Below are 27701 nucleotides of genomic sequence, written 5' to 3'. Positions count from 1 at the left end.
GATATATTTTGCTATGCCCTCCTGACCAAAGGGCGGGCCGTCTGGCTGCCGGTAGACTACTGCCGTGCTACTGCGGTTTACTACTGCGCATCACATCTGTACAGGGTATCCCATTTTCGTGCGTTTTATGGGATTTCTTCTTTATGAGTAGAGATACAATGACGCGATTTTCGTGATGAAACTAAATATGCTACACATAGGTTTGTCCTAGCCTTCTTAGTTCCTGAAATACAGGGCGAATTTGTGATGCGCAGTAGTGAACAGATGTTGAATACAGATATGATGCGCGGTAGTGAACGCAACGTCTACCGGCAGCCAGACGGTCCGCACTCTGTTCAGGAGAGCACAGCAAAAGATATATTAAAGAACTATGCAGCTTTCTTAAAATTATCTCTCGAAAACGTTGTTATCTCTTAGACTATAAGTAAAACAGCGAAATCTTTATGAAAATTAAAATATAAAATGACACCACTCACAAGCAAATCGTATATCCGATGAACGGAGGTATGAAAATGCAATAAATTTAAAAACTGCGTAATTTTCTAACCAATCGAAGTCTTTAAATTCAACTAATAAAATTAGTATCGTATCATAGTATCGTCGGATAGCGGATGCAAGAAAATCAAGCTTAAAGCTTATCTTTAAGAGTCTATTACGCTGTACTGTTCGGGTTGCTCTCAGGGGTCGGGTAAAGCGGGTGTGTGACCGAAGGAAATACATATTATATTTCAGAAATCTGCCTAAAGGTATGATTCCGAAGACGGCGACAGCGACAAGCGACCGCGACAGACGACGGCGACACCTGTCGTTACTGTGTTGCGACTCCACCGATCTTTTAGAATCAAATGGAGTAACGTCGGAGTCCGACGACAGATGTCGCGCGACAGTTTTTATCCAACATGTCGTCTAAGCGACCGTCGGCAGGTTTTTGACAAAAAATGGATTTTACCGGGGAGGAAAAAGACAAATTAATTAATTTAGTATGTAAATATCCTACTCTCTATGATACTAGTGTGAAGAATTATAAAAATAATTTGATTAAGGATAATATCTGGAAAGATGATTTTTTATGAGTAGGGAATAACTTCCTTCCCTCGATCTGTTTTTAAACAGAGGTAAAATGGGTTTTCTTTTTTTCTATGCAACAAGTAACAATAATATTTCGTCCTCTTCATCATCTTCCATCAGTAATTCAAGTAACACATTTTTATCAATCACGTAATCAGACATATTTATTAATTATTATAACTACTTCGCTAACGTCATTTAAACACTGACAACTACATCGTAGATCTCGCTCATATTGTCGCCGACATCCACAATGATATGACGACAGCGATAAGCGACACTGTCGCCTGTCGTTGTCGTCTGTCGCGGTCGCTTGTCGCTGTCGCCCTCTTCGGAATTTAAGGTGATTCCGAAGACGGCGACAGCGACAACCGGCAGTGACAAGCGACATCCACAAGCGACAGCCACAAGCGACAAGTGACAGCGAAAGCGACACCTGTCGTTACTGTGTAGCGACTCCACCGATCTTTTAGAATCAAATGGAGTAACGTCGGAGTTCGACGACAGATGTCGCGCGACAGTTTTTATCCAACATGTCGTCTAAGCGATCGTCGTGTCGTCATTCATATGCACACGCAGGTTTTTGACAAAAAATGGATTTTATCGGGGAGGAAAAAGACAAATTAATTAATTTAGTATGTAAATATCCAACTCTTTGTGATACTAGTGTGGGGAATTATAAAAATAATTTGATTAAGGATAATATCTGGAAAGATGATTTTTTATGAGTAGGGAATAACTTCCTTCCCTAGATCTGTTTTTAAACAGAGGTAAAATGGGTTTTCTTCTTTTCTATGCAAGAAGTAACAATAATATTTCGTCCTCTTCATCATCTTCCATCAGTAATTCAAGTAACACATTTTTATCAATCACGTAATCAGACATATTTATTAATTATTATAACTACTTCGCGAACGTCATTTAAACACTGACAACTTAATCGTAGATCTCGCTCATATTGTCGCCGACATCGACAATGATATGACGACCGCGATCAGCGACACTGTCGCCTGTCGTCGTCGTCTGTCGCTTGTCGCTGTCGCCGTCTTCTGAATCATACCTTAAGCCTTAAGGTATGATTCCGAAGACGGCGACAGCGACAAGTGACAAGCGACAAGCGACAGTGACAAGCGACAGCGACAAGCGAAAGCGACCGCGACACCTGTCGTTACTGTGTACACATCCAAAATTCCAAACACAAGTGCTTTGATTAAGGTTTGCCGAGCTTCAGGATTTGCCATAAAATAGCGAGCAATTTGTTACAAAACCATATAAATTACATATCACTGTAATCACAAAACTTCAATCTATTTCCGTATAGTAACGGAATTTTAAATTATGACTTTATTTTCGAGAAAATTTAGTCCAAACATAAGGAAGATTTTGTAGATGTTTCGACCATCAAAATCTTAGAAATAAAAAGTTGTCTAAAAATGTGCTACAATACGGGTATAGTATAATCCTTTATCTTTAATTTCCTTCTTCATTTGTGTAAAAATACCTAGCCAGTTTTACTTAAAACGTTAAACGCCGAAGGCTTATTTTGCTACTTTTTCAGACTAGTGAACAACAATATTTTTATGTTTTTTTTTAATTTTCTCTAAAACGGTATGAAAATTTGGAAAAGTATTAACAGGATTAGCCATTTTAGAACAAGCCAACATTTTTATGAAAAATGAATTTTTCGCAAATTGTCAATAATAAAAAAGGTTTTCCTCTTGTAAAGACAATCCGGAATCCGGGGACATACTGTATTTCGATCCCTTGAATGCGATGCGAATTAGGGAAGTTCCCCGGTATCTTTTTTATGTAAATATAATACGCAAATGGGGACAATGGCGTCAAAAAAACCACCGAAAATAAATCAAAACCATGAGGCCACGTGCCTGTTTAATACTCAAATCGCGTGCTCGTAAATTTACCAGTTTTAAAATATTTTTATGCATCGATGACAACCAAGTGGTGTTTGATCAATACAGCAGCACGACTATAGCAGATGTATACAGATTGGACTGTTTAGAACGCCACTGGACTGGATTAATGCGTCAGATGAAAGAGTCCATTCTTAAAAGAGTCAGTCAATTTTCCTAGTCGATTTTCGACAAATTTCCTAGCGTATACCAGCGACTTCGTTCGCATCGAATTAATCATTTGTAATGGTGATGATAAAGCAAAGCAAGAATTTCCATTAACATAAAAACTGGATAAAATTTTCTCACATTTATGTCAGCATGCTGAGAAAAAACAATATGGCGATATTATTATATAACTTGGTAATATTTCAGGGGTAGTTTCATCTCGTTGAAATTTGACTTTCGAAAAATCCGTTTGCCAAAAATAAGTTTTTTACGTCAAGCAGTTTAAGCAGAATCGTGGTTAAGAAATTACCCAACTTTTTGGAACACCTTGTATGATTTTTTAAAAAATTTCAAAATATGTAAAAAACCAAATAAATTATGCTTGCCCAAGCGTTTTCCCGAAAGACTAACCGTTTTTTAAATAACAAATATTGTAATATTTGAGGGGCGTTTTCGCCCTCTTGGAATTTGAGATTCAAGAAACCCCTCCTTATCGAACCTCTACACCTCACAGTCAATCCGTTTGCCAAAAATCAGCTTTAAACATCAAGCAGTTTAAGCAGAATCGTGATTACTCAATGGTCATATTTTATGAAACACCCTGTATAAATTTATAAAAATCTTAAAATATGTAAAACAACAAAATAAAATATACGTGTTTAAGAGTTTTTTCGAAAAACTCACCGGTTTTTAAATAAAAAATATTTTAATATTTGAGGGATAATTTCACCCTCTTAAAATTCGAGTTTCGAAAAATCCCTTCTTATCCAACCTCTACACCCAGAATGTCCACTGGAGAAACAGACAGGGGCACAGGCACAGCTAGGCTTTTATCCAAGGACCTAGCTCCAAAACCGCAAAAGAACTGCTAATGCTTAGCAGGAATAAATTGCGGATTACAACAGGCCTCTTGACAGGACATATGGCTGTCAAGTGTTACCTGAACAAGCTCAATCTGTATCAAGGAAGTCTTTGCTGCAGACTCTGCGATAAAGATCCTGAAACAGCGGAGCACATAATATGTCACTGCGAGGCTCTGGATCGCAAGCGACACTTTTTATTTGGGAAAGCTAGGCTAGAACCGGAGGAACTATGCTCCCATCCTATCAAGGACCTGCATAAGTTAGTGCAGGGCACAGGGATAGGAGAATGGGTGCAGATATAGAAAGGGGACAAACACAATAGACCTCACAGGTCGCAGTGTTTCCGGCAGAGGACGGCCCCTTATTGTGGAAAAAAAAACCTCTACACCCTAAAGTCAATCTGTTTTCCAAAAATCCGCTTTTTACGTCAAGCGCTTTAGGTTTCACCCTCTTGGAACTGGAATTTCGAAAAATCCCTTCTTATCGAACCTCTACACCCTAGGATCAACCTGTATGCCAAAATTGAGCTTCTTACGTTGAGTGGTTTGAGCAGGATCGTGATTAGTCAGTATGTCAGTCACTTAAGGATTTTATATATTAGAGGATATTAATATAGATATAGATTGACTCTAAGGATTGGCTAGGTATTTTTACACAAATGAAGGAGGAAATTAAAGATAAAGGATTATACTATATCCGTATTGTAGCACATTTTTAGACATCTTTATTTTTAAGATTTTGATGGTCAAACATCAACAAAATACTCCTTATGTTTGGACTAAATTTTCTCGAAAATAAAGACATAATTTAAAATTCCGTTACAATACGGAAATAGATTGAAGTTTTGTGATTACAGTGCTTTATAATTTATATGGTTTTTATATGGTTTTATGGTAAATGGCGAATACTCCTAAAAAACTCTTTAAAAAGGAATTTAAAAAACTGAGAAAATCACAAGAAAATACCTATTTCGGTTAAACAAGTAGGTGCCTATTTAAATTGTGATATCCAAAAAAATCTAAACATGCATACAATAGAAGCAAAAAAATACTAAAATACAGGGTGAGTTTCCTACGCTGTTCTCTATGAGTATCTCGGAAACTACTGGAAATAGAGAGTCAGTTAAATGGGGAAAGAATTGCAGTTTTGTGGGGTCATAAATATGCGCCTTTGAGATTTTTGAAAAAGTTCATGGCTTACTAGATATTTCGAAAAAAACAATTTTGGCTATTTTAAAAATTGTCCCTAATTTCTTTATAAGCTATTTCAGACAAAAAGTTGTAGATAATCACATCCTTAATGAGACTCTGCCCTACGTTTTCTTCTAATGCCGGTCATTTTTGACATAAGACACAAACATATGTTTTTTTAAATGGAAACCATAGTTGGCGATGACTTCATAAAAAGCGCCATTTTTTAAGCTTTTCAGTGATATAAGCTATAATATGTTTTCTTCGAAAAATTACTGAGTTATAGCCTATTCTTATAATTTTTTAACAATTTCACTTAGTTAGCCATGGAAACAAGTTCAATCATCGTTGCTCTCGAGTGGCGGTACTAGAGAAGTTTAATTAAGTCGACCGGTCCTTCTATGAGAATAGGTAGTAATTCAGTTTTAAAAAGATGCAACTCAAAACAATGGCGGATTTTTTGAACATTTTCTAAAATAACTTAAAGTGTATGCAGTGATATTATTTTTTTAAGTTTAAGTTTGTGTAATGTAAATTGTAAGGAACCGTTTAGTAATATATTCTGACTTTTTATAAGTTATAAATCATAACAGAATGCAATCTAATTGAAATTAGTCAAGAAAGATAAGAATTGGCTATAATTAAATTTAACTTTCCTAACATGTCTTGAAAACCGTTCTCTAAAAAACGTAAGTAACGTTCACTGGTCAACGTATCCTCGAAAATGTATGGTCAAGAAAAGTTGAACCAATAATCCTACACGCTTTTCTTCATTTGAAATATTCATATTTACAATTTTTGCTTATTTTAATTTACAAAGTTTGGATGTGACAGCTTCACATTTCTGAAAGCAAAGACGATTAAACTTGTTTCCATGGCTAACTAAGTGAAATTGTTTAAAAATGATAAGAAATGGCTATAACTCAGTAATTTTTCGAAGAAAACATATTATAGCTTATATCGCTGAAACGCTTAAAAAATGGCGCTTTTTATGAAGTCATGGCCAACTATGGTTTCCATTTAAAAAAACATATGTCAAAAATGACAGGCTTTAGAAGAAAACGGAGGACACAGTCTCATAAAGGATGTGATTATCTACAACTTTTATCTGAAAACTTTTTGTCCAAAATAGCTTATAATGGAATTAGGGACAATTTTTAAAATAGCCGAAATTTGTTTTTTTCGAAATATCTAGTAAGCCATGAACTTTTTCAAAAATCTGAAAGGCGCATATTTATGACCCCACAAAACTGCAATTCTTTCCCCATTTAAGCGACTCTGTATCTCCAGTAGTTTCCGAGATACCCATAGAGAGAGAGAGAGAGAACATCGTAGGAAACTCACCCTGTATATGACAAAACCACCCTCTGTAACAACCCCAAACAAACCAACCATAAAAATAGAAACAAAACGATTTGGCGTTGATTAATATCAATCATTTAGACAAATTACCCACACAGCACGCACCTGAATGGTATAATTTATACTAGCATATTCTTATTAACATACAGGGTGGCCCATTAGTGCGAGGAAGTCCAATAACGTCGATGTTGTCGAAAATATGAAAAAAAGTTTTATACAGATGTTGCATAGTTTCTAAAGGGGCATATCCTAAATATGTTTCGTTGTATACCGGGTGTCGCATAAAAAAGTTACGATAATTTTTTTTTAGATTGCACCCCCCATTTTTCTGTAAATATTTGGATTCGGCATAAAATATTGCATATAGTACACTATTTTTATTTGAAGCACTCTGCGCTGTTGCCAATCTATTTCTTATTTACTAAAACTTTGTTTAAAAGCTTTATATCCGAAAAGTGATAAAAAACGTGAGTGAATATATTCATAATCAAGGTTAATACTTAGCTATATTTTCCGAAACACGAAGGATAACAGAATAAATTCGTGTAGAAAAATTTACATTATCCTATACAGAGTATTTTTTATGGCGTCACCAAGGGGGTTAAAAATTTTTAAAAATCGTAACTCCAAAATTACAGTAGCTAGCGAAACGCGGTTTTCAATTTAAGATTAGGAATAATATTTGCAACAAAATTTGTAATAACATCAAAATCAGTCAAAGTCGCAGTTTTTGAGATATTCCGTGTTTCCATAGTCCGTTTTTGAGAAAATCCGTGTGGAGAACTGCAAACTCCCATCGGACGCGACCCCAGGTGACGGATAGGGAAAATAACCGCGGACCAAAATTGGAAAAATTCCTTTACTTTGAAACTAAAAGAACTGCCCACCAACTTTTATTAACATATTTTAGTATGGGCGTGCCTTTATACGTGCCTCCCCGCGCCAATTTTTTTAAATGAGAATATCAAAAGTTGATCTACGATATGTCATTTCTATGTCAATCCACTGTCAATCTATGATATGTCATTTAAAAATCAAAAGTCATTACCGGTGAAACAGGAAGTGACCCAAAACAACTGAATACGTCAATCAATCCTAATTTATGTCATATACTAATAAAGTAAATCTCGTTTTTCATCTGAAAAAATAAAGAAGTTATAGTGGTGAGCCACTTTTGAGAAACACCCGGTATGTAAGTGCATCTAATAAAAAATCACAGAATCAAGTTTCATTTAATATCATCTGAAATCAGAGTTAGATGACCTTCAATAATAAAACCTATTTAAATACACTTTTTTTTTACCTTTATATGTATACGGACAATCCCATTTCACAAACATGTAATGCATTCCATGGAGAGCTTTAAGGATAATACACACTTTTTTAATGGTTAAGCTGTTATAGTACGGGAGCCTAAGCTGAGATTTTGTGATTTAACAAGTGAGCCAGAATAACACTAAGGGGAAACGTAGCGTTTTTTTTTACAAAAAACTAAAAATGTAGTAATTACAAATTACTAGGAGGACCATTTTACGAAAAAAAAAGGGTAATGTTTATTTTAACTTGAAATAACTTCCCATCCTAACATAACACAACAAAACATCCCATCCCATATACAGGGTGGTCCGAACTGTATTCCGGAAAGCATATTCTACAGGAAAAATAAGTAAAAAAGTTCATATAAATGTATGTCCTTAAATCATGGTACAAAGAATACAAGGTATGATCGATAGCGGCTCCAATTTCGTTCAGTTCGCGCATACCACCTGTGACGTCACTAGGAAAATAATGAATAAATAAAAAATAAAGAAAGTTGACAGGAGATCTGCACTTTTGGGGTTATGGTTAAGAATTGTTTATTTTTAAGACTTTTTAGTTCGTTTAATTTAATAATTACTAAAACCAGCAGTTCCAAAAATATATTTAAAAATAATAATTATCTATTAACATGGATTTGGACGATAGGTAAGAATACTGAATTTATTTCTATATTCGGTATAAAATTGTTTATTAGGTTTTTAGTTTGCGATGTTTATGGTAAATAATTTTCATTTTCATTGCCTCTGAATTCACATGAGGACAGAGTTGAGGATATCTATGGAAAAGTAACCACAAGAGGAATTGTTACATCATTTAAAAAATATTGGGAAGTTTATTGTTTCCCATCGAAAAGTAGAAAATGCCAATGCAGATGAACGTATTGTAATTGTGATAGAAGTAATTCTAAGGGTGAAGTTTATTATAATTAGTGGAAGTAATACCAAGGGTGAAGTTTATTATAATTAGTGACCTCTGCTTCTTTTTATATGTAGAAGTTTCTGGTTTTGAGAATAAATCGGTTGAACGACACCCAAAATTTAAAGGAAGTATTTGCATACCCAGAATATGCCCATCAAGGATTATATAGCTCAAATTTCCTTTAATGGTAGGCAATTATTCAATGCAAATTAACTTTTTAAGTGACTAAAATATTAAATAGTTTACAATATGGTATATCACTAAAAATATATTACTTTTAGGTACAATTAGGGCCCGATACATTTCAAAAAGTAGAATATTATTTTATATTAAATGAGGTATTGTACTAACAATCAATTTATATTAATAACGGAGATTAAAAAATAACAGAATAAATAGTTCTTTTTTTATACTACAAAAATGTAAACTATAGAATACAACAGTATTTAAAAAAAAATAAATAAAAAGTGATGTTCCGGCCGAGATTCGAACTCCGGTCTCTCGCTTCCTAGCCCGACTCCTTATGCACTGCTCCACAGTAACTTGCTTAGCGATAATTCAATGACGGTATATAAACAAAAAAACAGGTTTATAACAATATCTTGACGATTTGAACTGGCGCGCGGAGCGTGCTGACCAATAACGCCTGTTATCACCTGTGACGTAGCGACCAACCTGCGCAATATCATACCTTGTATTCTTTGTACCATGTCCTTAAATGCTTAGTTTCGGAGATACAGGGTGTAGAAATTTCATTTTGATTTCGATTTTATTGTTAATCTAAGCTCAGAACGGTTCTGAAAGGAGCTGTGCGCCGATAGTCTGGTGCCTCCATATGGCGCGGAACAGTTCTGAACTTTATGACTCAATTTCAAAACAGTTCAGAGCTGCACAACTGCGTGAATGGAGGACAGTAAATACCGTACCGAGAAAAAAACAAAAATGAACCAATAAACCAAACCAAAACAAAACAAACCTATCCAAAGCAATCATAAAACGCGGCTGTTTAAGAATTCCAATTGCCGAGTACTTTTCAAATCTTTAAATATTTTATCAATAAATGAACATGGTACACTTCCGCAAGAAATATTTTGCATGTCTATGTTTAGAAAAATTTCTAGAATGAAAAACAGATACGTGTTTTCATGTAACTGGTTTCAGCTATTTTTTATTTTTATTCAGCAGTTCTAAAGTTGAAAAACTCAAAATAATGCATTTCCGCAGAAAAATAGTTATGACATTATTCGAAAAGGCTTCCAAATACTAAATAAAGAAAGAATATTTCTTACTTTCTTACATAACGGATTTCAAGTAAACGAAACTTGAGCCCTAATTTTCACAATAACTCAAGTAAATCCATATTTAGCAACTTGGCCCTCCCTACTATTACAAATAACTATAAATTTAACTTTTCAGACTTATTTCCAGGCTACTTAATTTAAAATCATTACCACAATTACATTTGTGTTTAAATCTTATTACTTACTGTGATATTAACACTAATCATTTAAATGGACATCCTAAATAATTGTTTAACTGAGTTATATTTACGGAAATTTAATTTTTACTTCTATTGAAATACTAATTATTCAAATATTTTGATATTTTTTTTCATAAAAACAGTAACTTACGTCAATTGTTTTTAATGTCATATTTGTTTTTAAATCATGGAATCATGATGTTTGCAAGATGATTAAACAGAGCTATTAAGATACCTAGATCATATGATTTTACATGACCACCTGTTGAATACATGGGCTACATTAAACAAGCACGTCAAAATAATGGAAAATGTAAACATAACAGCATCCAAAAGTTATTCTAAAACTTTGTGTTACTGAACTTTATTTAAATCTCTGTGTAACTATACAAATATTCTTTGTCATGCGTTGTTATAATGTTAAATGATAAAATAGTTTAAGCTTGGGAAATATAGCATACTCCCCCCTAGAGCAAAAGAAAGGAGCATTGCATTTAAGAACGTATTATCCAATTTAGTTATTAAACCATACAACAAAAGATGTAATTTTTGGCGTTCTAGATATTAACAACCAATAAATCATTCAAATAGAAAATTCTACATATACTCGGAAACAAGCAAAAGATTAAAACAATCTCGTGAATATTTTCTGTTCTTGTTTTAAAAAGTTTTTTTTAACTATGATAAAGAGGAGACTTGCCTAAAAACGCCGATAAATCTGCAGCTATAGTATCCATTTGTCCATCGATACTCTTAAATAACGTAAAACATTTTCCTTGTTAAAAGTTTCACTAACTACGGCACAATTTTCACATTTTTCACCAAAACTTTTGAACTTTTCCTCATCTAGCAATCTGTGTTTTCCACGTTCTTTGACAGATACACAAACTTCAATCGCACCCGCTTGATTCGAATGTCAAAAGGAAACAATTTTAATGATTGTTTGTGTTAAATATTGAAATAATTACACTGTTTAAGACTTTTATTAGTATATACAGGTATATATAATAAATATATAACACTACTAAAAGATTATATAGAGGAAATATACAAATAAAAACTGATTAATAATATTTTTTTTATTAAAATATGAAAATTCACTACGGTTTTATTACGATTTTTATCTTGTGATTCCATATTAGAAATTATTTGTCAGATCTTATTTTTAATGCATTTTTATTCGCTAAATAAACTAAACAAATAATGTAAAATATTAAAATAGTTTAAATGAAAGTTAGAATGAAGTATAATTGTATGAAAGGAAAAAATTAGATGGCATTTACGTCAAATCTTAAATCTATGCAACCAGTAAAACAGTATGGTCGAAAATACATTTAAAAGTAGTGTTTTCATTATTTTATGGAAAATATTGGTGTTGATTCAAATTATAAATGTTGGTTTTAATGATTCCCGTGTCTAATTTAGCGTGTTATCAGCCGAAACAGGTTATCTCATTGATAATAATTCGTCCCATTCATGCATTCTAGCTTTATTGATCTAATCATCTGACGTTTCTTTGAGAAAATCTAGCGAGCGTTGATGACCTACTCTACTAGCCCCAGTGTTTACAAATTCGAGTGTAAAATGTCTGAATTTTCTTGCCACAGTTTTCCTAAATTTCCCGAGGAAAATACCCGTAAACAGTTCAAAGATGTTTAGAATTTCTCTGTTGACATCACCAGACAGTATACAGTCAAATGATCAAGGTAAACAGTGCAAGAAACTAAAAGTTTAAAGGCTCTGTATTATTTTAAGTTGGTTTGAGTTATTTGTGAGCAGTGACCTAGGAAGGTAATAAACAAATGAGTTTTAATAGCCTTGATGTTGCTCATCTTAAATGCCTAATTATTAAATGGATTTAATGACATTTTTAGTAGACTGTAAGTAGTTATGGATAGTAATACAGGAGATGATAGAGAAAATAGTGAATCAACATCAACAAATAACACAAAAAAAGAGCGTAATTTCCCTGCTCTTGATTTAAAGGATCAAGCAACGCTTTCAACAGACACTCAACCTGTTTTGGTGGTGCACAGCCCTAAAACACCGACATTATCGAGAAAACTTAAGGCAGTCAGTTTGGACAGCGAGCCCCAGCCACAAACAAATACATTAGAGGTAAATCTTCTGTGTTATTTTTATCGTAGATATATATATGGTGAGTTAGATCGAAGTTCTGAACATAAAAATCTCATGTAAATTTCAAAAATGGTGATAAAAGATCCCCATTTTGTATTACAGAGAAATTTATGTCAAACTTTTTAAAGAAGATATTTAAATCAAGATTGATTTTGTTATATTGTGTAAGAAGAGCAATTTTAATTTCTTTTTAGATATTACAGGGAAAATATAATGTTAATAATTATGTGCCGTTGAAGACTAATATTATTTATTGTTAATGATTGGTTACTGTAGGTGGTGTATAGGGGTTAATATTAGTTATTGCTATTGAATGATAGGATAACTAATGGAGCAGCTAATTAATAAATAAAGATTGATTTTATAAAGTAATTAATCAATATACAGAGTGGACCATTAGTGCAAGAAACTTCAATATTGTCTTTGTTAAGTTAGATATGAAACAAAGTTTTATATATATACTTAAATGTTGCATGGTTTATAAAAGTACATGTTCTTAAAATCTTTTGTTGTATACAGGGTGTTCCAAAAAAAGGTAATGAAAATTTTGTATATAGTAGATTACTTTTATTTGAAGCACTATGCAGTGTTGCCATGCCATTTTTTATTTACTGAAACTTCTGGTAAAAACAGTATGTCAGAAAAGAGGCTATAACCAGTAGTGAATTTAACTTTATTAATGCTTAGCTATATTTTTCTAAACACCAAGGATAACAGAGTAAATCCGTGAAGGGAAACTCCACATTATCTCATACAGTGTATTTTTTATGGCGTGGACAACATTGCGATATTTGAAATGCTCTTATCTCGATGTTTTTAAATGCAACACCCTGTATAATAGTTTTGTTTTAGATATAGAATTAAAAAAAGAACGTTTTTTGCATTTAAAGTGTTCCTAAATTTTTAATTGTTTTGCAGATATATTTCATATGGCTCTTTCAGTTGGGACTAAGCTTGGGTGCAACTAAGCACTGACGAACCATCTTAGATATTTAAAAAAACTTTAAACAGTCCTTTTGCAAAGAAAAACAGTAAAAATTACTTGAAAAATACAATAGTTCAAAAACACTGCGCGGCAACACTGTTAAACATAATTTGAATGAATGCGTCAAAAGTTGGAGTCATTTTTACTCTTCGTATTAAAAACATCGTAAAACCCATAAAAACCAAACAGGGGCCCGATTCTGTAAACACTTCTCTTGTCTAGTGACTCATCAATCGTATACAAATAGCATAGGCTAGACAGGAAATTTCTTGCTACGGAGCTTACAGAATCCCACCGCAGAATCCCACTGCAGTCCTCCTGAACCAGCGTTGTCACAGTTACTTCCCTAATAAATTTGATTTAATTAGAAAACTAAAAATAATTTCAAATGTATAATCTATGTATTTTAACTAAAAAACGATATACCTACACATATATTTAGTACGCAGTTTCTGTAGGTACCGAAAAAACATTAATAACAAACTTCTTTTTCAAATACAAGCCTTAGATCTAAGGCAATCCGCTGAAATTTGGCATCATCGATTTTTGTCGAAAACGATGTTTGATCGGGATGATATGTAAATAAAGACTGTTCAGCCATCGTCCTAATTTCAAAAAATGTGCAAATTTTCTTTTACTCAATATTTATTTGTTTACTTTTCAGGTATCACGTGATGTTTTTTCTATGCCCAACACCCCCAAAAGACAGTTCAAGCAGAAACTATCATGCGATTTCGACGACGGCGCACCCAAAAGCACACTAGCCCCGAGTTTCAGTTCGAACCTGAAAAAATTCGCATCGAACAACAGCATTAGCGGCTCCCAAACACTGAAAACGCTACCGGAAATCAATGCCCTACAGGATTTCTCCGATTGCCCCACTCCGGAGCCCCAGAAAATACGTGCCAAGGGACTTTTGGAACGCAGAGGTTCCAATGCCAGTCTCACAATAGATTTAGGCTCTTCACAAAATATAACTGAAGTGAAGCCAGTGCCGTTGAGCAGGTTGAACACTGCGAAAAGCGTGTCTAATTTGTATTTGAGCTCGATGAGCACTGCACAACAGTGTGTTTGCGTGAAGAAATGTGAAGCTAAGGTAAGGAAAAATTTTAATTTTATACAGGGTGTTTCAAAAAACGTGCCATCCTCACGTAAAAATAAGATTTATTATTTACCTCTTATAAGAAGGCTAATAAATTAATAAAAATATACAGGGTGTCCCATTTAAAAAAAATCATAAGTTTGGGTCATATTTCCAGAATGACAGCTCACAGCGAAAAAATAGTTACGTCACTGAATGCTACGTGAAAAACTCTATGGGACACATTTTTCAACTATTCGATAGTTGTAAGATAACCTATACCGGGTGCGTCTCAAAAGTGACTCACCCCCTATAACTTTTTTATTTTTTCAGATAAGAAAACGAGAATTGGTATGTTAGTATATGACATAAATTAGGACTGATTGACGTATTCAATTCTTTTCGGCCACTTCCTGTTTCACCGGAAATGACTACAACTTTTGATTTTTAAATAGCGCCTTCAGTATTTTTTTACTTTATTTGATAGAAAATGACGCTCTGAATAGATTGACATATCATATGTCAACTGTTGGCATTTTCTCTTAATAATTCAGTCATTGGGGATCAAAAAAGGGGCCTGCTTGGAAAAAAGTCTGGAAGTTTTGAAACTTTGCAGGTTTATAGGTTTTGGGGTTCCTAACTAAAATCCATAAAATGCACATTTCCAGACTTATGAAAATTTTCGCCTAAGTCAACTGTTTAGGCACAAAATCCCTGGAAATTTTACAATTTTGCGTAAAATATGATATATTATGTATAGTCGATTTTCCGAAATCAAATGTCGATTAGGGTTCACTAAAACTAGTTTTAGTTTAGTTTCTTCAGTTTTGTCATGAAACAGTGGCGTATCATTAATTCGTTCATTAATTTATGAATAATTAATTGTCGTGCTGGATAGCATTTATTGCGAACTTACCACCAGGTTCAGCATTGGTCTGGTTGTACCAAAGATGCCGAAGAATGGGGTTGGAAGAAAACAAAAACAGGCATTACTCCAGTCACAACGTTGAAAGATCCAGCTCCAAAATCTCTGTTGGCATTTTTATCCTGTAAATGCAAAGCCAACAACTATGGTAAAGCCTGCGGATGCAGAAAAGCAGGATTAAAATGTTCAATGATTTGTGCATACTGCAATGGGAAATCCTGTGACAACGTCACTGAAGTGTCACTCGACGAATCCGATGAAGAGGAGTTGGACTTGCCTGTAGATATCCCTCTGGCGGCTGAAGATGAAGAGTTGGACGTATTGAGAGACCACCCTGATGAGCCCACCACAGCAGACACGATCGACTTTGACATCAATGAGCCAGATCCGTCGGGCTTGTGCAAATAAGTTAAAGTTTTTAATTTACCTAGTGGAGTAGGCCTCCGGGGAGGCCACGTTAAAATAAACGTGCCATGTACTTTACCTCTTGGGTGGTGTGAAAACAAGTACACATTTTCAATAATTAAAAATAATTATTCATAAATTAATGAGCGAATTAATGATACGCCACTGTTTTATGACAAAATTGAATAAAACTAAACTAAAACTAGTTTTAGTGAACCCTAATCGACATTTGATTTCGGAAAATCGACTATACGTAATATATCATATTTTACGCAAAATTCTAAAATTTCCAGGGATTTTGTGCCTGAACGGTTGACTTTAGCGAAAATTTTCGTAAAACCTTTTTATAGGTAATTTTATTATCTTTAATTTTGCTCTCCTCAAATTTTCGCAAAAAACGCATAGTTTTCGAGATATTCACAAAATACCGATTTTGGGCGCCATCTTGGCAAGATGGCGGCGCCGGCGGCAAGTCTGAAAATGTGCATTTTATGGATTTTAGTTAGGGACCCCAAAACCTATAAACCTGCAAAGTTGCAAAACTCCCGGACTTTTTTCCTAACTGTATCCCCAATGACTGAACTATAAAACAAAATTGTATTTTAAATTTCTGAAACGATGGCTGTGTTAAAAACACTAATAATTTATAATCAAAAAGCCTTGGAAAAATAGATTTGATCGTCTAATGTTGTTAGTGTCTTTCCTGGCCAGTTAAAAGATGCCCAAATCGATTTTTTATCATATCTCAATTTTTTCAAATGGAACAAGCGTGGCTCATTAGCATATTTGGAATAAGCATTTTTTGAGATTAAATTGGTACCACACACTTGGCATTTCGAGTCAAATTGTCCTTATGATCCGCATGCTACAATTTCAAGTAAACCATATGCGAAAATGTCAAAAGTTGACATATGATATGTCATTCTATTCAGAGTGTCATTTTCTATTGAATAAAATAAAAATATACGGAGGGTGCCATTGAAAAATCAAAAGTTGTCATCGTTTCCTGTGAAACAGGAAGTAACCAAAAACAATTGAATATGTCAATCAATCCTAATTTATGTCATATACTAACATACCAAATCTCGTTTTTTTACCTGAAAAAACAAAAAAGCTATAGGGTTGAGCCACTTTTGAGACGAACCCGGTATACAAGAGGAGTCAAAAAATGCAACCATTACAAATTCACCCTGTATTTCAGGAACTAAGAGGGCTAGAACAAATCTCCGTATAACAACTTTAGTTTCATAAAAAAGTAGCACAGTGATGTGCAACCCGCATCTTTGTATCTCTACTCATAAGCGAGAAACCCTTTAAAACACACGAAAATGGGACACACTGTACATTTTTTATACTGTATATTGTGTTTATAGGTTAACTCAGATCGAAGAAAATCACAGGAGGCTTGTGGGAATTGTACAATCTACGAATCCGTTCCTAAGGTGATGTCGTGTAAAGCTAGATGCCAAAACTTGAAGCGTTGCAGTTGCTGTTCAAAGTCCAGAAGAAAATCGCTGTCAAACGAGAATCTTTATGTACCGCCCTGTGGATTTTGTGAAAACGAAAGTAAGGAATCTTTGGAGCTAAGGAATTGCAAAGGTGAGTGGTGATAGCGTTGATTGAAACAATTGGGAAGATATGCAACCTATTGGGCAAATTCGTGACAAGGCTGATTTGATTTTCCCTTACGTCTCAAGTGCTATACGGTGGAGCCACCACTCGTTCTGCGGCCAACGCATAAAACACTCATTTTTTCCATTTCGGCTAGCAAAGGCATATCGAAGACGGTGTGGAACTGAAAGCGACAGTGTTGCCATTTTAAAATGTGTAATATCTGTAATACGTTTGACGAAAATATCTTTGGAGGAAAAATCCGCGTTTATGTATTGAAAATTTATTCGTGTTAAACATAGAATAAACAACAAAAATCGTTTAGTTTGTTTGAAAATGAAGACTATTGACATTTACCATAATATTTTACATATAAAATAACAGCGATCTTCATTTCCAAGCCAACTCTGGCGCCATTATTTGTTTAATCATATAATCTTATATTAAATTGTTTAATGATAGAAAATTCGTATTATTAGCGTACTGTACCCAAAGTCCGTAAATCTACGAATTAATCTGTAGTTCTGGCAACACTGTCTCCGACGACAACCCACTCTGTCGACTGAAAGCAGAACTACGGTACAGTATTCTTTATCCGCTGCGCTGTAAGCGACTATCAGTAAACCGATCATTAATGAAATTCACATAAAATTAACTAATTATGTTTTTTTTTGCATTTTTGCTTTTGTTTAAACTTGCCTAAGATTAGATGTCAAAGAATTTAGATACATCAATTTGACTTACCTGCTTCAGTAGCGTATCGGATGTTCGTGTTAATAAATAATTATTATAACTTATCTATTCTTATTAGAGTTATGTATTTTTATAACAATTTTAATAACTACCAACATTTATTGACAAAGTAAAATAAGACAACAAACTCAATTATTGAGTCTACGCTACATCATATTTTTACACATCAAAAAATTTTCAAAAAACGCTTAAGTAATTTATGGACGCTCCCTTTATATTTTTTTCTTTTTTTTTTCTCAGGAAACAGTCGAAAGGCAGTGTTTCCCAGACAGCCCGACCTAGAAGCATCTCAGCTTTTATCAGATGATTTTAAGCTTCATTTACAGAACATCCAGTATTTACAAACAGCGGGAAATATTTTATCTATACCAAAACTAAAACAAGTTTGTGAGGTAAAAGAGACTCTACAATTAGAGTTGTTTTTTTTAAATTAAAATGTACGTTTCAGAGAGTACCAAAACTACATCAGGAATTTTGGGAAGTACCACTTAATTTGCAGGAAAAATGTTACGTTTCTGGCAGTCAGAGCAAAAATAGGTATAAAGGGGTACTGCCAAATGAACATAGTAGGGTACCTTTACCAGTTGGGGGATATATACATGCAAATTACATAAAAGTGAGGTTATTTTCTGTTTTTTTTTTAACTTATTTAACATAATGACATTTTTTAGGGTCCCGACTATACTGAAACCGCATATATCGCTACACAGGGTCCATTGTCCAATACCTGTACGGATTTTTGGGAAATGGTCTGGTATTCACAGGTAAATTTTACATATAGATCATACCAAATAAACTTTTAGTCACGTGATTAAGCTTGACCGGTACAGCGTTGCCCACTTTTACGTATTTTCTTTTAATCAATATATTTTAGGAAACAAAAATAAATTAATTATAAATATATAAACAGTTATTATCTACATCAACGAAACTCACCTTCTTAACAGCATTTAAGGGACATAAAAGGCCGTTACTACCGCTTTTCTGTTCAAAATATTCTAATAAGGTTGCTATGAGTTTTTTGCAAGGGCTAATAAGCTATCTTGTACACTTTGTACTAAAAAAGGGTCTAACAATAGTAGTATTACAATACTACTTATTTAAACCAAAAACTCATAATACCAAACTAAAGTGTCAAAACGAATACAGTGTCAGGAAATAAATAAATAAATGTGGCAACTTGACATTTTTTACAGCAGAGCTACCATCTGAATCCCCGGCGGGAAATTTGAATTCCAGCTAGCCAGCCCGGCGTTGAATAGGTCCATGGTTGGCAATAATTAATTTAAAAATCGCGCCCTCGATTACGTAACTAAAAGTTTAATTGGTATCGCTTATTTTTAGTACTTTTTACATATACACAGGGTTGGGTAAATAGAATATTTTACTAATTTTCTACATGTCCAGACGTAGAAAATAAGTTTTGTTACATATTGAAACCTATTTTGAGTTTATATTTATTCTAAATACTTTAATAACACATTGATTAGTACCCTAATTGTTATTTATTACTTAACAAATGTATAATATGTATGTCAAAAAAAGATTACATTCAACAAAAAAAGCATGTACTCAGATTTTATACATACTACTTAATATTCTACATTTTCTCCGTAGTTCTTGACATATACGTAGAAAATTAATTTTCTACGTGTCGTTATCCAACCCTGCATATACAGAGCATTCGAAAAATACACGGCTAAATTTTAAGGTTTGATTCCTCTTCAAAAAATATGGAAGAAAAATCCTATAAACGTGGGACTTAAAATGCATAGTTTTAAAGATGTTAAACTTTTAAAAATGATTTTTTTTTTTTGTAAAAAGTTTGGTTAGGTTTGGTTGGTTTAGTTCTTTGAATAAGGAGACTAAGGAAGGAGCATAATGCTATCCATGTATTCATGCATGCTGGGCGGAAAAAGGACTCTAGGGTGGGGATCCTTGACGACAGTTCTGTTTGACGATTTATTTGACACATTTGAAGTTGATTTGAAATTTTGTGGATTGGTCGGTCTTTACGGAGGTTATTTTATGTTATTTATTATTTATACTGATAGTTGTATAATAATAGATAGATAGGTATATGATATATACTACTGATAGTTGTATAACGCTAGTAAATCTAGATGGAAATTGTGGCAGAACTTAAATTAACAGTGACACTATTGCAATTTATCGAAAAAGACTTTAAAATAGTTGGTTGTGTAGTGTGCGGTAGATCTCGGCAAAAATCGAGTGAAATAATGGAACAACTTTTCACTAGTAAGTGACTATATAATATACATATGTTCAATACAAAACCGATCATTTATGAAATTCACTTAAATTAACTAATTATATATTTTTTTCTTGCATTTTTGCTTTTATTTACTACTTGTCAAAGATTAGATGTCAAAGAATTCAGATACGTCAGTTTGACTTACCTGCTTCAGTAGCGTATCGAATGTTTGTGTTAATAAATAATTATTATAACTTATCTATTTTTATTAGAATTTTATATTTTTATAACAATTTTAATAACTACTAACATTTATTCACTACGTAAAATAAAAAAAACAAATTATTGAGTCTACCCCACGTCTACCCTACATCATAGTTTTACATTTTTTAAATAAAATTAGAACGGCACTGATAAACCGGAACTTAAGTCGGCCATATTTGAGTCCCTTCGCGGTGGACCTAAGATTTTTGCTATGCTCCTTCCTTAGTCTTCTTATTCAAAGGTTTAGTTAGTTTATCCTGTATTTCATATTTTTTAATAAGGAATCGCTTTTTTGAACACCCTGTATTAGTAATTTAAGAGTAATTCTGTGGTTTTAGTGCAAATGTATCGTAATGCTAACGGGCTTGGTGGAAAAAGGTCGAAACAAGTGCGAACTCTATTTTCCACTAGGAAAAAAATCAGACAGCGAAGAGAAGTCTTTTTTATACGTCAAAACAGCGAAGGTCCGAGACAAATTCACCTTCGAACAGAAAAACTACACAGAATACGACACAGAAATCTTCGAATTCGAGGAGAAAAACCACGTGACTTTCGGCAAGTACCATATAAGTTACGTCACGCAAAGAGACCTAGACGAATGTCAAATTAGGCATTTGGAACTTCGAAAAACGGACGCCAGTATCGAACCGCGGTTAATCTACCACTATTGGTTCAATAACTGGCCGGATCACAAGATGGCCAATCCCGAACAAGTGCTAAAGATGGCCGTTGACGTTTTGGATGTCATCGAAGGCATTAAGAGCGATTCTAACCTAACTAAACGAAACAATGATGATGACGAGGAGGTTTTTAGTATAAACGTTAGTAAAAAGGAACAATCTTGTGTTAATAAAGAAGCAGGAAACAGTAAATTTGATCTCACGTGTAATAGTGACAGAAAAAACAATATTTCCCAAGGTATTAGTACAAATAATGTAGTCAAAACTACTAACGAAAACAGTAGGTTTAGTTTTAATGTAACTAGCGAAAAAAGTACGGTTAGTTTTTCTAATACCGTAGACATTCGACGCAGTAAAACAGAGTTTTTATATACCAGTACAAACGAAAGTAGTGTAGGTTTAAGTTCGCACAAACAAAGGAAAAAGGTAGTTAACGAAAACCTAACCAAAGAATGTTCGGTTTCCACAACTGTCACATGTCAGGAAGACCAAACTAACACAAATAAGAGTCGGGAAGGTTCTATATCGGATTTTAATAAAGAAACTCTTTCAAATCGGTGTAGCCTGGACTCGAAATTAGGAAATCTAAACAAAATCAGCGATTTTAAGAGTCAGTTTACTAGGCACGAACGAAAAAAATCGGCAGAGCATATCAAACTGCCTGTGGTAGTTCACTGTAGTGCCGGAATAGGTCGTACCGGGTGCTTTTTGGCGATTTTAAACGGGATTCAACAGTTAAAGAGTAATAATAACGTAGACGTGTTGGCTATTTTGTGTTCTCTTAGGTTAAACCGGGGTGGTATGGTACAGAACGCCGAGCAGTATGAACTGATTCATCGGGTTTTGCGATTGTACAGTGAGAGTATATAACAAAAATCTGTTTGAAGTGGGATAATGATGGTTCAAGGTCAATCTGGAAATTGTGTCAAAAATATGACACCAATGTATTAAGCCCCGCCTTACTATAGGTGTATTTTCCGCCGGTGTTGCCATCATTGGAGGAAATCGTAAACAACCGGTATAATATATAAATAGCGGCTATAAGAAATAGAATTATTATACAGGGTGGTCCGAACTGTATTCCGGAAAGTTCGGCAGCATATTCTGCAGATAAAAATAAGTAAAAAAGTTCGTATAAATATATGTTATAAAATGATTAGTTTCGGAGGTACAGGGTGTAGAAGTTTCAATTTTATTTCGATTTTTGCCAAATAATTTATGAAGTAACGTCAATATTTGGATGAAAATTGGCGTGCGGGTTTTTTTTTGACATGAGAAATTTAATTTTGATGTCAATATGACTCTTACGTGTAGAGGGCGCCACCTATATATTTTTTAACTGGTTTGAAGGGTAATAACTTTTCATCCGTACCTGTATAAAACTACTGAGTAAAAAAATATACATTTGCGACGTTTTTTACGTAAAAAATATGTTTTGGTAAAAATCGCTACGAGTAATGGTTCTCGAGATATTTGGAATCGAAATTATCAATACCTCTGTCATCATTGACATAAATTAAACATGTTTACTAAATAGTTGTTAGAATGAAATCATAAATTTGAAATGTTTTTGTGCCAAAAGTTCAACAGAAACTGGTTTATCATCATTTTTTCGCAGAAAAGTTTATGATTAATTTAGAAAAATAAAAATTTCCCAAATTTATTATTTAGTCAAATGACTATCTACTGAACGTGTTTGTTTTTTGTCAATAATGACATGTATTGACTATTTCCGTTCTAAATATCTTGAGAACTTGAGGTTGCTCGTAGCGATTTTTACCAAGATAAATTTTACACGTAAAAAATCACGGAAATGTATATTTTTCCACTCATTAGTTTTATACAGGAACGGGCGAAAAGTTATTACTTTTCAAATCGGTTAGGACACTTGTAGATGGCGCCTCCTACAAATAGGTGTCATATTGTCATCAAAATCAAATTTCTCATGACAAAAAACTCCCAAACACCAATTTTCATCCAAATATTGACTTTACTTCATAAATTCTACACCCTGTATCTCTGAAACTAAGCATTATAGGCACTGCTGTCGGAATTTTAAAAAAAATCGTTTGAAATGCTCCAAGGCTATAGCGGAATCTTGCTATATCTTTCTATTGATCTTGAATCATCATCATCCTTAATAAAATGGATTAGTACGGAAAGATTTTAAAATAAATAAATATTTATATACTTCGATTTAAGAAATATTTTTCTGACTATTTTTTAGTACCTACTACTACAGCGCGCGTGTTTTTATATGGAATCTACCTATTTTTTTATTTTCGTGCCATTTTATATTTTATAGCACAAATTTTAGCTGTATAATAATTTTTCTATTGTGACTAGTTTTTTTTTCTGGTACATATTATACACAGGGTGTCAAAAAAATAGTTTATCTAACATCGGTGGGTGATTCTACAGATAAAAATAAAACAAAAAGTTTCTATGAACATATGCCTTAAAATACTTCCTAAAAAAGTTACTGCCCTCGAAAGGGTAAATAAAAATAATATATTTTGTTTATTTTTAAGAACATTTTTAAACTGCTTTTCTTGAAATTTGGTACTCTTCAGCACATTTTAATGCCAAAGCGAATGGCGATAGTGTAAAATTCTGTAAGAGCCCTGAAATGCTACGTTCCATTAAGGTAGAGTAGAGAGTGCTACCACAGATTATACAGATTATAATCTTTGTTTTTTCTTTATTGTTATTCGTGGTTCCAATTTTCGGAATCGGGCACTAGTTAGGTGACTAGTTTGCGCACGTAGCACGCCCGCTTATGGCCTCTAAAATTGTGCACAGCGCCTGACCGGCACAGTTATTATAGATCGCAAAACCGAATAGCGTCATGCAGTATTTACGCGTACCTTATCATGGTTACTATATGCGCGAGTCAATTTTTAACGCAACGCCCGCTAATAACGTTACCGCCTGACGTAATTTGCGGATCAATTACACCAAGCGTTATTTCTAAATAACGTTTAAAAATTGCTTAAATGGGCATGTGCGGGTATTTGACAACCGGGGCCGGCCGGCGAGATCTTTTATTTTAGGTTATGTTTGAATTGTTTTGAATTATTACTTTAGTTTTATTAGGTAATTTGATATGTAAGTAGCTGGGATTAGTTTTAATTAAATAAATATGGCCCAAAATATGGATTCCACCTCTTCCAATATTAAAGAACCTATAAAGAGTTTTGCTCTAAACCCACTGGCAGACGTTGAACAATAAAGCACTGGAAATAAGCACTTTAGCCATTTAGTTTTAAAATACCTAGTAAACAAAACAATTTCAAAGTTTTAAATTCAAAGTTAGGTTAAGTTTAAATAGCGGACGCGACGCGAACAGAATTCTTTCCGATCCGATAACTATAAATGAAGAGAGTTAATAAGACCTCACGTAAAGGAAATAACACCTGGCCTTATTAACGTCCATGCACGCTATTCAGTTTAGCGATATCTCTCTATTACGCTGTTTATTGTTATTTTACGCGAGTTTATTTTTGCGCACAGGAAATTTTGACTCGTTTGCACATCGTCATAAAAAACAATTTTCGGACCACGAATTAGGGATAAGATTTTTATCTGTATACATATAGTATACTTAATCTGTGGTGCTACTGGCGGTACTTCTTTTATCCTTATACTAACGTGTACCCGCGACTTCGTTCGCGTCGAATTAATTAATCATTTGTAATGGTGATGATAAAGCAAAGCAAGAATTTCCATTAACATATAAACATACAAACAATACAAACAAAAATACAACAAATTTTCTCACATTTATGTCAGCATGAGAAAAAACAATATGGCGATATTATTATATTTTGGTAGTTACTAAATATGAAAGATAAAAATCATTTTCACCCCATTTCACCTCCTTAGGGCAAAAGAGTTATAAAAAGGTACTTAAATAGCCTTATTTAAGTACCTCTTTGTAAACCACGTTTTTTGTTGCATTTTCTGGCTGTAAAATAGCAACTTATGTAGGTAAACTTGGTTATATTTGAGGGGTAGTTTCATCTCGTTGGAATTTGACTTTCGAAAAATCCGTTTGCCAAAAATAAGCTTTTTACGTCAAGCAGTTTAAGCAGAATCGTGGTTAATCAAATATCCAACTTTTTGGAACACCCTGTATGATTTTTTAAAAAATTTCAAATTATGTAAAAAACAAAATAAATTATGCGTGTCCAAGCGTTTTCCCGAAAGACTAACCGTTTTTTAAATAACAAATATTGTAATATTTGAGGGGAGTTTTCACCCTCTTGGAATTTGAGATTCGAGAAACCCTCCTTATCGAACCTCTCCACCCCACAACAGTCAATCTGTTTGCCAAAAATCAGCTTTAAACGCCAAGCAGTTTAAGCAGAATCGTGATTACTCAATGGTCATATTTTATAAAACACCCTGTATAATTTTTTAAAAATATATGTTCATAGGAACTTTTTGTTTTATTTTTACCAGCAGAATCACCTACCGAAGTTAGATACACTATTTTTTGACACCCTATATAACCAATTTGCATTTTTTTACGTAGAGCTTCACCAGTCCCTAGTATTTTTAATGGCATATCGAAATCTAGTGAGTACAAAGTAAATACGAGCTCTGTTTTATTGCTCAAATATAGATTTTTATCCAAATCAACCAGTTTTATATGGACAAATATGATGAAAGAACACCTACACTCACGGGCACGAAAAACGGACACACTAAAATGTTGATACATTTTAGAGTTTTAGATATTGTGTACTAGTGGGCCGATTTTGGTAATTTTTTAAGCAATTTGTAGCTAAATTATTTGACTTTTTAGTATCTCTTTCTAGATTAAAAATGAAAGTTTCCATATTTCAGTCAGTTACACGAGGGAACACAAAATGTTGTTATTTTGGTGAAAGTTAGGAACACCCTGTGGACTATGTTAAAAAAGCAAGAAATTTAAAAACCATTTTATCATCTAGGAGGTATTCGCTTTTGAAGAAGACACTAACATTTTTTCGTAATTTTTACATTAAAACCATACCTTTGCTTTTGGTCCCAGTCAACAGATGAACCCTATATATGAAACCGATGAAATAGTGTTTACGATTTATGTAATGTCACTGTAATTCAAAAATCATATTATTATTGTCTGTTGGGCAGTTACTCTAGCAGAGATGATTTTAAGTCCAGGAGTTGTATCCGATGTAGTTACTTTAATTGAAGATGATAGAGATCAAAATTATGTCGCTAACATATTTAGGTAGCAACGAAGTACAGTGGTACAGTGCAGTCGCTTCCTCGAGACATATTCATATATTAGAAGTCCAGGAACCTTCGTATGAGAACTTCAAATCGAGACCACAAAACATCCCCCTTTAGAACTGCATCTGTCATGTTAAGAAATGAAAGTGAATAAAAAGCTTTTTCACAAGTAAAAATATCCGACAACACTAAAATCATTGAAACTTCCGCGGCTGACAGCGAAAACTGAAAAATATAACAGCACTTTTTGTTTTGAACCTGCAGATCAAAATTACGCTGTATACCATTATGTTTTTGCTTTTGAAATAATATCTTCTTCTTATAGTACCATACTCTATACAGAGCGTCGCACAGTGGGGTATTTGACACTGATAGTTGATCGAAATTTTTTTATGTAGACCTTGTATAAATTATTGCTATTTTCAATTAAAGAGGAAATAATATGAACAAAATAAAGGATAATTCGTCGATTCTAAAAAAAGAAAGAAAAATCACTGTTCCAGTGTTTCCACGGTCAGTGCCAGTAGTAATATCGCAACTACTACTAATGCTACGACTGATCCGCGAGCAATGCCCATACCACTAAAGTCGCTACTAATGCCAAATTGTGCTATACTGCTAATGGCACTAATGCGATCGCTTTGTACAACACAATGCCATCGCGGTTTACACCTCGCATTAGTATATCACTGATCGGCAAATTAGAGGAAACCAAGAATGTTTTTCTCATTTTATCAGCAAAATCGCAAAAAGTCGCAGTATTTTATTTTACTGTATGAAAGCCCAATGTTTACTAAGTAAAACGTATATAGACAATATGCTGAATTCTTCGAAATGCGCAACTAAATCTCTAAGTATAATAAAAATGTCACAAATTTAATCAAATTTTCTGAACGCCTAACTTTTAGTTGCAAAAAAAATCGTTAGTATAGAGAATATCAAAATAAATAATATGTTTTTGTAGAATACATACGTGCAGCTTGCTGAGCCATTTTCAATCAAAACGATAATATAAACGTAAAAAGAGCACAAGAACAACAACAATTTATAATTTTAAACATAAAATTTAGCCATTTACCTCTTATCTGTGAGAAGTAACAACTTTGACGTTTCTTTGAAACAA

General features: G+C 33.6%; 2 protein-coding genes across 2 annotated transcripts in view; one reads left to right on the top strand and one right to left on the bottom strand.

Annotated features, from left to right (window-relative positions):
- Positions 1-11156, bottom strand: part of LOC115877115 (myelin regulatory factor) — a 58668-nt gene extending 47512 nt beyond the window's left edge. Inside the window, exon 1 of the mRNA XM_030893221.1 lies at positions 10980-11156. Coding sequence (XP_030749081.1) covers positions 10980-11016 — 37 coding nt within the window. The 5' untranslated portion in view covers positions 11017-11156. The remainder of the gene's footprint in view (positions 1-10979) is intronic.
- Positions 11157-11711: 555 nt separating this feature from the next.
- On the top strand, positions 11712-22396 carry LOC115877114. The gene is made up of 8 exons (XM_030893219.1): positions 11712-12070; positions 12154-12397; positions 14068-14499; positions 17188-17413; positions 18419-18570; positions 18627-18794; positions 18850-18942; positions 20996-22396. The coding sequence occupies exons 2-8, from the start codon at positions 12170-12172 to the stop codon at positions 22205-22207; spliced, it is 2511 nt and encodes an 836-aa protein (XP_030749079.1). The 5' UTR covers positions 11712-12070; positions 12154-12169; the 3' UTR covers positions 22208-22396.
- The last annotated feature ends 5305 nt before the right edge of the window (positions 22397-27701 follow it).

This window comes from Sitophilus oryzae, unplaced genomic scaffold (assembly GCF_002938485.1).
Source record: "Sitophilus oryzae breed Bouriz unplaced genomic scaffold, Soryzae_2.0 scaffold_1442_pilon_pilon, whole genome shotgun sequence".
Lineage (NCBI taxonomy): Eukaryota > Metazoa > Arthropoda > Insecta > Coleoptera > Curculionidae > Sitophilus > Sitophilus oryzae.
This window is presented reverse-complemented; position numbering and strand designations above follow the sequence as displayed.

What these genes read in the sequence shown, in the direction of transcription:
- LOC115877114 (XM_030893219.1), top strand. Translation starts at nt 12,170, where the DNA reads ATGGATAGTAATACAGGAGATGATAGAGAAAATAGTGAATCAACATCA. An exon ending in CACAAACAAATACATTAGAG is followed by an intron (nt 12,398 to 14,067) that starts GTAAATCTTCTG and finishes TTTACTTTTCAG; the next exon opens with GTATCACGTGATGTTTTTTC. An exon ending in AAATGGTCTGGTATTCACAG is followed by an intron (nt 18,943 to 20,995) that starts GTAAATTTTACA and finishes CTGTGGTTTTAG; the next exon opens with TGCAAATGTATCGTAATGCT.